General features: G+C 35.9%; 1 protein-coding gene across 1 annotated transcript in view; it reads right to left on the reverse strand.

The window, feature by feature from the left end:
* Positions 1-14,394, reverse strand: part of Ddx10 (DEAD-box helicase 10) — a 173,215-nt gene that overhangs the window by 47,984 nt on the left and 110,837 nt on the right. Inside the window, exons 14-15 of the mRNA XM_045145228.1 lie at positions 12,331-12,450; positions 8,953-9,114 (exon numbers count right to left, since the gene is read on the reverse strand). Of these exons, the coding sequence (XP_045001163.1) occupies positions 8,953-9,114; positions 12,331-12,450 (282 nt within the window). The remainder of the gene's footprint in view (positions 1-8,952; positions 9,115-12,330; positions 12,451-14,394) is intronic.

A 14,394-nucleotide genomic window follows, 5' to 3' on the forward strand; every position in this document is an offset into this window, starting at 1 on the left:
ACACAAACACAAACATACTTTATCTGTGTTCATAGATTCCTTTATGGTAATGGGACAATAAAAAATGTTAAAAGACTCACAGGAAGTTAAATAAAAAGAAGGTGCTCACAGAGCTTTTGGATTCAGTGTATATAGCTTCAGAGAGCATAGTAGGAAAGCTAAATTCTAACTAACAAAATCTTCAATTCCAAATGGTATATATGGGATCCCCATAATATTAATTTTACTTCTGTGATGACTCTTTTTATTCTCTAACTGTAAAGAAAATGGTTAGTAATCCACACAATATACTGCTAGCAGGGCCAGTGAATAACTGCAAAAAGAAAATAAATAAACTTTCTAACAATAATTTGAAAATTCTAGAAACTAAGGTAAATGAAAAAAGATGAAGACATAAAAACTCAGAATGGTTTAAATTTGATTAGTATCACATAGCTTATGTCACTTCAAACAGATTGATCTCAAAGATGGTCCTTTTGTGGTATTGTTCTATGCAATATATGCTTAAAAGTCAGAACATGGGGGGAGCTGGGAAAAGTTCTCAGGAGGTAAAGGCTTGCCGTGCAAGCATGATGACCTGAATTCAACAGGTCCCTAGTACCTATGTAAATGGTGTGGGATGTTGTGGATCACATCCAAAGGCAGAAACAGGAGAATCCTTGAAACTCACTGACCAAACAGTCGAAGCTAGGATGTGAGCCCCAGGCAAATGAAAGACCCTGTCATACAAAGAGGAGGACAGCATACACCTGAGAATAACATTTAAGGTTGTCCTATGACCTTCACCTGCACACATGTGCAGGTGAACAGACACATACTCCTGCATATGTCACATACATATGTACATACAAAAATATCAATGAAAAACAAAATAAAGGGGCTGGAGAGATGGCTTAGTGGTTCAGGTATGAATTTCCTAAGGACCCAGGTACAATTCCCCAACACCCATGTATGCCAAATGCAGAAGGTGGCGCATGCAAAGTGATGGGCCCAGGTTTACTTCACCAGTGCTCATGTAAGCCAGATGTATAAGGTAGTACATGTTTCTGGAGTTCATTCTCAATATATGTGCATATTTATAGTATATCTTTATATATAAATATTTAAACAAAATATTTTAAAAAATAAAATAAAAATGGTAGTGCAGTGGGTATTAACAGACATGACTGCAAAACAAGAAAACAGTATTATTTCTGAAGGCATCCAATTAATGCAATAGTTCTTAATCACATTAAATCTTCTACCTGCTGCAAACAAATTCTAGGTATATGCGCCACTTTGTGCATCCAACTTTACATGGGTACTGGGGAACTGAACCTGGGTCATTAGGCAAAACATAGCATAGGGATACATGCCTATAAACTCAGTACTCAGAATGATGAGGCAGGAGGATTACAAGTTGTAGATCAGCCAAGGCTACACAGAAAGAACCAGTCTAAGAAAACCAAACCACAGCAAATCATTCGTAACTTGGTTCACTACAGAGAATACAAGGAATATGACTGATTTACAAATTTGGTGTGGGAAGAGAACATGCATATGAATAGCAGTTTATAAACACTTCGCACACAAGCATTTTACATAGTTTATACCACAGTTACTAATTATCTTTGAGCATTAGCAGAAGCATGCCTTCAATCTCAGCACTTAGAAGGAAAAAGCAAGAAGGTCACCATGAATTTGAGGCCATCCTGAAACTACAGAGTAAATTCCAAGTCAGTCTGGGCTACAGCAAGACCATAACTCAAAAGAATAAAAGAAAAAAATACATATGGGGAAAAATATTGATATTAAAATTTTAAAAAATGTTGCTAACTTGACTTAAAGTTAAGAAGCAACTTTAGCTTGCTGATGCATGTGCATGAAACTTTCTCTCTTCTTTAGTCCCAAATAGCAGGACAATTTAACCTTATTCTCTACCAAAAACAAAAGAAAAAGAAAATCTTCCAACTTTAGTTACTAAAAGATATTAAAGATAACAATGTTTTATATTATTCTACAGTGAAAGCAACTTTCAAGCTTTTGCTGAGTATTAAAACTATGGACACATAAATCATTAAATAACTATGGAGCACTCAAATTGTAGTTCTGAAATGTTCTATTACCATATTACTATGACTGGAGTTGCACTATCAGTAATAATATCCCTAAGTCTTTATCCAAAATATACTAGACATTTCACGTATCACTTGATGTCTTCTATTGGTATAGTACTTATGAGATATATTTTGTCCCATTTTACAGATCAAAAGATGGAAGAACAAAATAATTTGGCCATTTGACTAATGTCATATATACAGTAAAAGCTAAGTCTGGAACTCTTCTGGGTCCATGGTACTGATGTCAAGCCTAGCACATGATTTATTATGTATCACACTATTTCATTAGAATAACAATATATTAAGCTTTGTAGATTCACAGACAGTATCTTTATTGTAATAATTTTTACATAAATGGTACCAACTATCAAATTATTAATTGAGTCTTTCCATCCTAGTGACATTTTTCTTCTGACAATATTTTACATACTTAATTTTTGTCAAGCTTCCATGTCATTAAAGAAACGTTAATTTGCCCCATTTAACAGTCACACATTTTTATAGTAATTATGCAATAATTGGCCTTCTCGCAACACAGTACAGTACCTGAAAGTAGCACTTCAAAGTTACAAGGAATAGGGCTAGAGAGATGGCTTAGCACTTAAGTGCTTGCCTGTAAAGCCTAAGGACCCCAGTTCGAGGCTCAATTCCCCAGGACCCATGTTAGCCAGATGCACAAGGAGACACATGCATCTAGAGTTCGTTTGCAGCGGCTGGAGTCCCTGTTGGCCCATTCATTCTCATTCTCATTCTCATTCTCATTCTCATTCTCATTCTCATATTCTCTCTCTCTCTCTCTCTCTCTCTCTCTCTCTCTCTCTCTCTCTCTCTGTGTGTGTGTGTGTGTGTGTGTGTCTGGCTCTCAAATAAATAAATAAAAACAAACAAAATTATAAAGAATAACCTTAATATCTTTGCATCAGAAAAATTCTTTCTACACAGGTATATACAATCTATCCTAGAGCTTTTGATCAGTCATCTTGTTAGCTTAATAAAATATCCTGTCAATTTTATAGTGCTGCCTCAATATTAATTCATTATAGTTAGTCACTTAAGGGATATGTTAAATTTCAGGTTTAATACATTTCTTTAAATTAGAACTCATGGTGCAGACAAATACATTATTTCTTTTAATGGTTTCTGTTACCAACCTCAGACAGATAAGGGAGATCCAAAAAATTTTAGAAGAGGTGAACTAAACTTAATATTTGGGTAAAACAAAGGAAATAAATTCTACCCGCTTTATGAGTCTTACAATCTTTCTGCCCCTTCTTCCACAATATTCTCTGAGCTCTGGCAGGACTGTTATCAGTCTGATTTAGTGTTGAGTTATTTACAGTGTCTGGAGTTCTGCTTTCATATTTTAATTATTCTAATTGTCTGTCAACATTCTGACTATTTTAAGTGTCGGTTACCCTGAAATCTTACTGGGACTGACTGAGGCCCTCATGACCCCACAGTGATTACCAAAACCTCACTGAGGAGGGCCCCCAGAGTAACAGGAGTTGGGGTGAGGGGATAAAAGTATAACAACTTATTTGCAATAAAAAAGGAAATAACTTGAAGTAAGTCATTAGAAAGCTTCTCTATTAAAAAGGCTGTTATTACCCAGGCCAGGCATGGTAGAGCACACCTTTAATTCCAGCACTTGGGAGGCTAATGTAGGAGGATCACTGTGAATTCAAGACTAGTCTGGCACTACAGAGTGAGTTACACTAGGTTGACCTAGAGTGACATCCTAAGGGAGCGGAGGGGGAGATAAACAAAAACATGCTATTAGTGCTCCATCTTAAAAGAGATACAATAAGCCAAGATTAGTAGACATAGCAAAGAACCTTTTATATCCTTTTTTGTTGTTGTTGTTGTTGTAATAGGGGAAAAATTAAATGATTTGTGCTGTGCCAAAGAGAAAACATTAGAATACAGTCACTTAGCTAAAAGCAGAAACCGAATGATAGTTAATAACTGAGGCTCCCTTAATTTAATGTGATGCTTAGATCATTTATTTCCCTATACTGACATAAAATTATTTTATGCCACATAAAAGGCCAAATACTATCTTTAGTTCTTCCATACTACAAATGATTAGGATATGGACAGTGTGAAATTCAATAATGAAAACCAAATTCATAAGGGAGAGAAAAACAGAGAATCACATTTCAAGGTACAAAATAATCCTTTTATGGATGCTGTACTTGTTTTGGCTTTCCACATGCTGTATGCCCTAACCATCTCAAAAATAAAGTACCATGAAATATGAATTTTGTTAGCAGTTAGAGCAATGTATTTAAACCTTTTCTTTCTCAAGTGATACTTGATAATTTGTAGTTTTGGAAATAATACTCAGGTTTGGGGAGATAATAAAAGCATAGCCAATTGGAATATGTCTCAGGCAATCATGACTATATGGTACAGAATACAGTCTGCAATATTACATAAGAACAAAGAGGAAACATTTATCTTCACTTCAGTATTACAATAACCTACCTTCAGGGGAAGAAAACTGGTTCAATGAATGTGTACTAAAGAATGATTATTTTATGAGAATTATCTCCTGCTCCTCAAGAATCAGTAAACACAAATCCTTCCTAGGAACTCAAACGTTACAAGGTCTATGAAACTTATTACATATTTTACAGAGATTAATTTAAACAAGACTGAAAAGAACCTTCTTGGTGAACACTTGGGTAATTCAATTCACCAGAGTGTTCAGCATCAAATGAGGTATCTCTATCACACTCTCCAAGGCTCAGTGACCATTGCTAAAGAGGTGGCATGCAGAATGTAAGAGCTGGGCTGAAGAAAAGGCTCAGTGGTTAAGGCACTAAAAAAAGCCTAAAAAAAAACAGGTTCAATTCACCAGGATCTATATAAAGCCAGAAGCACAAAGTAGCACATACATTTCCAGCTCATCTGCTGTGGCAGGAGGCTAGGTGCACCCATACTCACTTTCTGTCTTTTTCTCTCTGTCTCAAATAAATGAAAAATAAAAAAAAATATTTTTAAAAAAAGTTTAAATAAGACAGGAGAGATGGCTTTTAGTGGTTAAGGCATTTGCCTGCAAAGCCGAAGGACCTAGGTTTGATTCCCCAAGACCCACGTTACCAGATGCTTGAGGCCTTGGCATGCCCATTCTCTCTCTCTCTGCCTCCTTCTCTATAAATAAATAAATAAATAAATAAATAAATAAAGAGAGAGAGAGAGAGAGAGAGAGAGAGAGAGAGAGAGAGATATTTTAGGTGTGCTTTTTTAAAAGTTTAATTGGGGGGGGGGGGTCCAGGTAGGGTCTTGTTCAAGCTCAGGCTGACCTAGAATTCACTATGTAGTCCCAGGGTGAGCTTGAACTCACGGTGATCCTCCTACCTCTGCCTCCTGAGTGCTGGGATTAAAAACATACACCACCACACTCAACCTAAATAATGGTTTTTGAGGCAAGCCCAATGGACTTTTTTTTTTTTTTTTTCTTATTTGAGAGAGAGAGAGAGGAGAGGGAGGGAGGGAGATTTGGCATGCTAGGGCCTCTAGCCACTGCAATCAAACTCCAGACATGAATGCCCCCTTGTGTATATGAGTGATTTTATGCACTTGTGTCACTGTGAGTCTAGTTTATGTGGGACCTGTAGTCATGAGTCCTTAGGCTTCTCAGGTTAGCGCCTTAACTGCTGAGCCATCTCTCCAGCCCTCAATTAAAATTTAAAAAATTAAATTAAAAATATTACTCTTCTGGTCTGGAGAGGTGGCTTAGCAGTTAAAACACTTGCCTGTGAAGCCTAAGGACCCTGGTTCAAGGCTTGGTTCCCCAGGTCCCATGTTAGCCAGATGCACAAGGGGGTGCACACGTCTGGAGTTCGTTTGCAGTGGCTGGAAGCCCTGGCGCGCCCATTCTCTCTCTCTCCCTCTATCTGTCTTTCTCTCTGTGTCTGTTGCTCTCAAATAAATAAACAAAAAATGAACTAAAAAAATTACTCTTCTATAAATCTGGAACAACTATAACAGAGATGAACATCAGGGAGAATAAAAAATTATCAAGTTGGCATGGAAACACTTATTAAGCAATTAATTCCCTTAAATATTCACTGAACTGCTCTGAACCAGGCCTCATGATGGACTCCAGAAAGAGAGCAATGGGCAAAACAGAAACACTTGAGCCTCTAGTGACCTGTGTCTTCTGTGAACAAATCCTGTCAAGCTTAATTCCATTAGCACCAACTGTTATGGTTTGAATGTAAACTTTCTCCCACAGGCTTACATGTTTGGTGCTTCTTGGTCTTTAGATGGTGATTCTGTTTGAGAAGGCCATAAAATGTTTAGGAGGTAGACAGACTTGCTGGAGAACATATATCACTAGGGATAGGCCTCAAGGTTTTATAGCCCATCCCAAGTCATACTTGTCCCCTATTTCCAGACTGTAATGCGAACACCTCTGCTTCCTGCTACTGCCTACATGCCTTCCCTACCATGAAACCCCGGCTTAAAATTGAAAACCAAAAAAAAAAAACCTTTTCTTCCTTAAGTTCCTTCTGGTCAGATATTTGCTCACAGCAGTAAGAAAGTAACTAATATACAAACCCCTGCTTTCTGCTCCTCAACCCTCTGTTCAGCTATTCTCTAGTCTAAGCACCCACACCTCTCAAATGCCACACAGTATCTATTTTTTTTTTTTTTTAAATCTGTGGTATATGGGGAAATGGCTCAACAGTTAAAGGCACTTGATTACAAAGCCTTCCAGCCTAGGTGTAATGCCCAGTACCCACATAACACCAGATACACACAGTGATGCCTGCATTTGGAATTCATTTACAGTAGCAAGAGACCTGGAGGCACTCATATTCATGTTGTGTGTGTGTGTGCATGTGTGTGTATGCTCTCACATGCACGTGCAACACTTTCCCCTTGCAAACAAACAAAAATATTGAATAATTAAAGTTAGAAAAGAAAGATTAAAAGTGTAAGAAAAATGTTCAAAGAACTGTCAAATATCATACAGCTGATAAACTAGAAGATAAAGCAGTATGAAATATTTTCCTCTTCTTCACTGAACAAATTTTACTTAAAATATCTATGTTGGAATGTTTAGTACCATATGCTCAGGATGGTATTTCTGACATCAGAAAAATTTCTTATAACTATATAAACTTAGTTTCTGATATTACTTTAGTCTTTCAAAATGGCCATACCCACAGAAAAAAAATGGACTCTGGGAACAGCATGTATATTACCATGAAATAAATAGTCACTCAGGAAAAACAGTATCAGTTTAGGGTCCTAAACTATTGTGCTAACCACAACACTTAAAACTAATTAATTCATTTTGGAAATATAATTTCAGTTATCTACTACTATGCTTTCTTCAAAACTCCATTCTTATTACCATCACTACCTATTTATTCCTTCAGGGTTAACCTTTTGCAAGACGATATTTGAAGGTTTGAGACTGGTATTAGTACAGCTGAAGAGTTAAAAATACAAACTGGGCCGGGCGTGGTGGCGCATGCCTTTAATCCCAGCACTTGGGAGGTGGAGGAAGGAGGACAGCTATGAGTTCAAGGCCACCCTGAGGCTACATAGTGAATTCCAGGTCGCCTGGGCTACAGCAAGACCCTACCTCAAAACACTAAAAAAAAAAACTAGGAGCTGGGAAGATGCCTCAGTTATAAAAGTATTTGCTATGCAAGCCTAAGGAACTAAATTCAGCTTCCCCGCACTCACATAAAAGCCAGATGCACCTATAATCTCAGCATGGGAGAGGAGATAAGAGGATCCCCCTGGAATATGCTGGCTAGAGAACCTAACCACATCAGTAAGCGCAGCTCAAATGAGAGACCTTGTATCAAAAACCTAAGGTGGAACAGGGTGTGGTGGCACACCCCTTTAATCCCAGCACTCTGGAGGCAGAGGTAGGAGGATTGCCATGAGTTCAAGGCCACCCTGAGAATACAGAGTTAATTCCAGGTCAGTCAGAGTTAGAGTGAGACCGTACCTTGAAAAACCAAACAAAACCCGTAAGGTGGGAAGTAACTCAGGAAGACATCTGATGTCAACCTATGCAGTGCAGAACACGGCTAACAGCACAAACAAAAACAAACAAAAAAGTTATTTAAAAACATCAGTTTAAAGTCCTTTGTATATGGAAGTATTCTGTTTTAAAAAGTAAAATCCACTTTTAAAAATATAATGGATTTAATTTTGTGTTATTATCAAGTAATTCATGTGGAAAAAATATAGCCACTAAATTGAATCTGGAAACATCAATGTCCTTCAGTCACTGGGTGAATGGCAAAACCAACTTTGGTATATCCAAATAATAGAATATTACTCAATAATAAAAGAAAAGAGTTAAAACAAATTAGATATACCATCAGAATATAATGTTGGAGAAAAAAAGACAACACCAAAAGATAATATGTTAAATATACTAAAACATTCTGGTAGTAATAAAATCTAAAAATAGAGAAAAGATGAGAGCTCTGTGTATTACTTCTTATAATTACATGTGAAACAAGAATTATATCAAATTAGATTTCAATAATAAGTCAGCCATCACTAAGTGATACCAACAAATGAGAAGGGCTACAATATCACTATAAAATATAAACTTATGTGGGCCATATGGATACACTATTATATAGCACATGACTATAAACTAAAAATGCAATGATATTGTTACTTAAAGCAAAAGCAGATTTAGGAGACAAAGGCAGTCTTTTAAAAGCTCTTTTAGCAGAAAAAGTAAAAGCAACATGTAAAATGGCAAATCAGCCAATATTACTCTAATTATTATTATTAATAAATGACTAATAAAGATTTAGATATGCGTCAGGACCCAGTTTTAATTTAAAGATGAAAAGCTTACCCGATGTTTTGCTTTAATTTTTTTCCTATATTCTTCTTTGTCAAATTTGTCCTCTTCCTGAAGCCTTTCCTTTGCTTTATGTAAGTTGATACCACCAGTGTCATCATCTTCCTCCACATCCTTGGCAGTAGATTTCTGTATCTGTGGCCACTGCTGAATCAACTAGAGACAACAAACTGTAAGGACGGGGTGCAAATATGGAGTGTTCACAGAAATCATTTCCCCTTGTGTAATCATTCTAAGTGAAGTGTATAACCAACTTTATGCCTTACAACTTCTATTCCTTAAACGGTCTCAAAAACTTCATTTTGAGCTCGGATCTACCTAGAAGTGAGGGACTCAGATTCACCCTAGCACCTCTCCTTTCATCCCCAGAAGGGACATATGATCTGCCACTAGAGCTGAGACCCACACATGAATTCAGTGACTCAGATTCACCCAGAATTACACTAATTCTAAAAACAGAGACATATCAAAAAGAGAAAACAGAAACCAACATCCCTGATGACCACAGATACAAAACATTTGCAACGAAATAGCTGTAGACCAAAATTCAAGAATATATCCAAAGAAGCAGTCAACTCCATCAAGATTCCAGATATGCAAGGATAGTTTAATATGTAAATCAGTAAGTCTAACATATCATATATATAGATTTGTATGTAAAGTAGAGTAGGAGACAGTAAAGGTCAGGAAAATAGAAAGGAGTCTTGAAGGGTTAAGTGTAGAATGCTTAAGGGGAGGGAATAGTAGATATGTAAGTAGACAGATGGAAGACTGTCTGAAAGGCAGAAGTGGAGTCAGAGGAAGGGAAAGGAGAAAGGAGGAAATGGCAAGAAAGTTAACTAAACCCAAAACTATTATGAAAAAGACAGATGAAATAGAAGAGTTGGAAAGCAAAGGTACAGAGGAAAGGGTGGAGGAGGGAGCACAAAAGGTAATAGGGGATGAGGTCAAATTATAATATGTTCATGTATGAAAATAACCTAACAAGAAAATGACTAAAGGACAACAAAATGATTTGGATACAGTAACTGCAGAATACAAAGTTTCTCTAAAATGTTCTAATATCCTACTCTCCAAACAAGTCAGCTCAAAATCATGTGCATAGAGCAGAATTCCAGGTAAGAGCATCCTTCTCCTTTTGGTATACCAAGGCTGCTTTTGTATGCTTCCAATGTAGCTTATCAAATGGGGCTGGTTCACTTTCCCTCTTCTCTCACTAGAACTAATGTCCTTATGGGCAGCAATGGGTTGCTCTTTTATTTTTCAGTTCCCAAAATAGTAAGTGGTGCATGGTTAACAGGTGTTTAAAAGTAATCAGTGAATCATGTATCAGTCAGTGATAGACCAAAAAAAGCAAAATAAATACATGAAAAGGAAGAAATTAGTTTGGGTCTGCTGAGCTACTCATGATTCCGCATAATTTATAGGCAGGAATACAGTAAGAAGCAGAGTGACCGGAAAAGAGACCTTGCTAAATGCCTTTTTACTTATAAGTAGTAAATAATGCTGAGTAAATTACTTATTCTCTGGACACCTGTGTCACTTCCAAAAATGAAAAGAGGTAGCTCAATAACGTTTCCCCAAGTTATAAAAGTATAAAACGTTATATATAATTTATACACAAACAATTCTCATCTTTTAACAAATAACTGGTCAGCACAAGGTTTTAAATGGCTGCCACTGTTTTGAAAACAAGTTAGTTAATCTTCAGGCAAAAGAAAACTCAAGGCACACACTTCACACGTACTCATGCAACACTGTCTCCTCTCTCCCAAGCCATTCTTCAAGGTAGTATTTCTATAGTTTAAACTTGCCAACCAAAGGGGATGGCAAATATAACTACATGACAAGCTATGCCAGCAGTCACTGAGTCCAAAGCAGCAGTGAGTAGGATCAAGTAAGACAAGAAGGATATGATCCATTACTCAAACTACTCATCTTATTTGATTTACAGAGGGGAAAATAGTATATACCTCTATGAGCGGAACAAACAGCAACATGTCTATCTGATCTGATCAGAAGACTCAGTGTCACTACTAGTCACAAATAGCTCCTTTGAACAGCAAACATACACTGAGTCATTGTACAGTCAACAATTTGTAGCCATCTTGGAATAATAGGTATAGACCATGCAGGTAAATTCAGTAACACACAAAGTACCCTCAGTATGTAAGAGCAATCATTTTACAGTGAACATGAGCTAGGGAATACATTCTTCTTTAGCTTGTTTTTCAGGGACTCATTGCCTTTTAGTAGTTTCATAGAGGTTCATTACTTATAATTTATACTGGCTTCCTCTTCTACTTCTAGCCAACTTGTAGTTTGTTGTTTTTTATCTCATCCATATACTGTAACAATAAGATCCAAAACTCTTTAACCTCAAAACAACAAGGAAATATACCCCATTGGGTACAGGCTACTTATACAAAATTTATAACAATGATGATGAAATGATGTGATTAATTAGTCAATACAAAAAGCTCTCACATTATTAGAGAAACATCATACATTCACAAATTATTCTGAGGGCTTAATGCACATTAGGCACTGTGCTAGAGAAGTGGGGAAGTGATGATCACCAAATAAATACTGTAAAATTTCAGAGCAAGTATTATGAAAGAAATTAAGGACAGATCAAAGAAATGAAATGATGATAGTACTGTGGCAGTGTACTAGGGGTGTCAGAAACATGCAGGTTCATGAGAAGGAAGTCGTGAAATGACACTTGCTATACCAGTAACTGGTTTTCATTCTCTGGCTAAATCACTTGATATCATCGATCTATTCTGTCACTTAAAACAAAACAATAACATATAGATAGATGTGTATTTACAGTCAGGTAAAGACAAAATGAAATTGAGGCACCTAAATTTCTGAGGTTACTGAAAAGCAGAAAATTCCCTTACAGAGCCAGCCTTGCAAGAAGCATGCAATTACAGCAGAAATGCAAAAAAAGCTTTTACACAGCAAAGAAAACTCTGGTGTTTATAACAAATAAATAATTGTTAGTATTTCTGTGATCATTCCCACTGAGAATGTTGATGAATAACCTTGATGAGAAAATCTTTTTTATAATCATGGAAAATGTTAATAAAAAAAAAAGAAAAAAAAAGGAAATCTTGTCTATAAAAATAGAGTAAAAAATTTAAAACCACATCTATCAATACCACAAGAAGCATCTCTGCTTATTGCCATTAAGAACTCCTTGTCCACAGTAGCAGAGCTGATGAAATGCTTATAGTAACAGGAAAGTACCTAACATGATACAGAAGAACATGGACTTTTTTGCTAATGAATGGCCTGCCAGTATTTAAGTTAAACTTGATAATACTTGAACTGTGTCTCAGAAATGAGATGTATACAGAATCTTACCTCTCCCTCATCAGTAAATGTTATTTTCTTATTCACTTTAAAATTTCTCTTCAGTACTTTTTTTGCTTCTGCAACCTTGGTTATTTTTTTCTTGACATTGGATTTAGAAGGTTCTTTGTTCTGTGTGAGGAAGAAAAAAGATGATTAGAAAAATGATAGCTTTATATTAACTCTGGTAATATGCTTACCAAAACTGAAGGCACTGTATACACTAATTGGTAATGAGTAGCAAGATAAACAGTGTCCAAAAGTTAAGTAAATAAACTTATTAAGAATGGCTCCTCAATCCTAAAGGGACTTAAATGTGAACTTAAGGCAGTAAATATTTTATTTTACTCTATTATAACTTGCTATGAAACCAATATGGAAACAGCAAGAAACACATGACAGTAATAAAGACACAAGATACAATTTTGCCCAGGAAAAACATAACACATAATTTCAAATACTCAAATTTAAATTTTTAGACTAGAAAAATATGCACTTGGAGGAAAATGACTAACACGTTGTTTGCAAACACCTTCTGTCAAATATAGCAATTTACTATACAAACATTGGAAAACACCCTATGAATATAAAAGTGTATCTGAAGAATGGAATGACAGTATTTAACAGGAGACAAAAATCAAACACAACTAATGACTTCAACAACCACGGCAAGATACTAAAACTTCAAAGCAAATGTTAGTTATGCTAAATGAACACAGAATGACCTTCTACAGAATAAAAGAAATAACATAGCCTGTGATGATAATAAAATGAAATAAGTTTCTGAAAATTTGAATTATTCTCAAATTAAGGCCAGTAGTATCCACTGATGATACCTTGCAATTTCTTACATGAGCAGACAGAAAGAGTGATTACATCTTGGGTAAAACTGCAGAGGAAATGGATTTGTGGTTAAGCTATGTGAGAGCTAACTATCCTCTGTAAAATAAGTATAATAATAGTAACTACCACTTTAGTGAAGGACTAAATGATGAATGGCCAATAAATTTCAAATGATATTTTATATAGCTCTTATGCTACATGACACATTCATGCCAACTGGATATAGGTGTATTTCACAAAATACTAGACAATGGGCTTCCTAATTTTAATTCTATACCAAAGAGAACTATCTAGGAAAGCTAAAAAAGAGAAACTTATCTAGCACACAGGAACCATCAGAAGTTTTGAGATTTTTGTAGTTACAGCCATCATGTCATGGTAATAAATATGCACAAAAACACAACTCATTTAATAAGGTGTTGCTAATGAGGAATTCATAAATACTTAAAATTCCACAGAATTTAAAACTAGCTTATTAAAACAGAAGTGTATAACAAGTTATTAATGTATATTTTTAGATAATGACCATTGTTTTCATGTTAAATACCTAGTGTATCCACAATAATATTGTGATTTAAGTATAAAGTTTTGTTGACACCTAACCAAATAATTTGGAAGACAAAACAATCACCACCACAACCATTAAGTCACAAAGCAATCATGGTTCCTATCTAAAGGGTCATGCTCATTAACACTGACAAGAAAATGCAAATTACACAATGCCCAGCATGGTGGTCAACACCCATAATACAATACTGAGAAGGCAGAGAAACAAGGGCATGCCAGGGTTCAATGGCCAACTGGTCTATCCTAATTAATGAACTCTACAGCAATGAGGAATCCTGCTTCAAAGAGAAGGATGACATTCAAGGAAAGAAAGAAAGGAAAATGGGGGAAAGGAAAAGGCGAGATACAATCAATGGGGGTGGGTGGGACTGGACCCAAGAGTGGTATTATAAATGAAAAGCAAAATTCAGAGAAATCAAAGTTACAACTGGAAATCGGATTATTTTATCTCCATAAAGTAACTCCTATTTTGCCACTAATTATTGTCTATAATAAAAACTACTTCAAACATATTTTGAGGAAGAAGAAACAAAGTGAAGAAAGAAGCCAACCCTGGTGGAGACCCTACAGTACTGTTTACCAGCTATGGGATAAGCCACTTAACTACAGATATTTACACTAGTGAAAAACTCAATCCATACTAGAAAATGTTCATGATTTGATTTA

Source organism: Jaculus jaculus, chromosome 3 (genome assembly GCF_020740685.1).
Source record: "Jaculus jaculus isolate mJacJac1 chromosome 3, mJacJac1.mat.Y.cur, whole genome shotgun sequence".
Lineage (NCBI taxonomy): Eukaryota > Metazoa > Chordata > Mammalia > Rodentia > Dipodidae > Jaculus > Jaculus jaculus.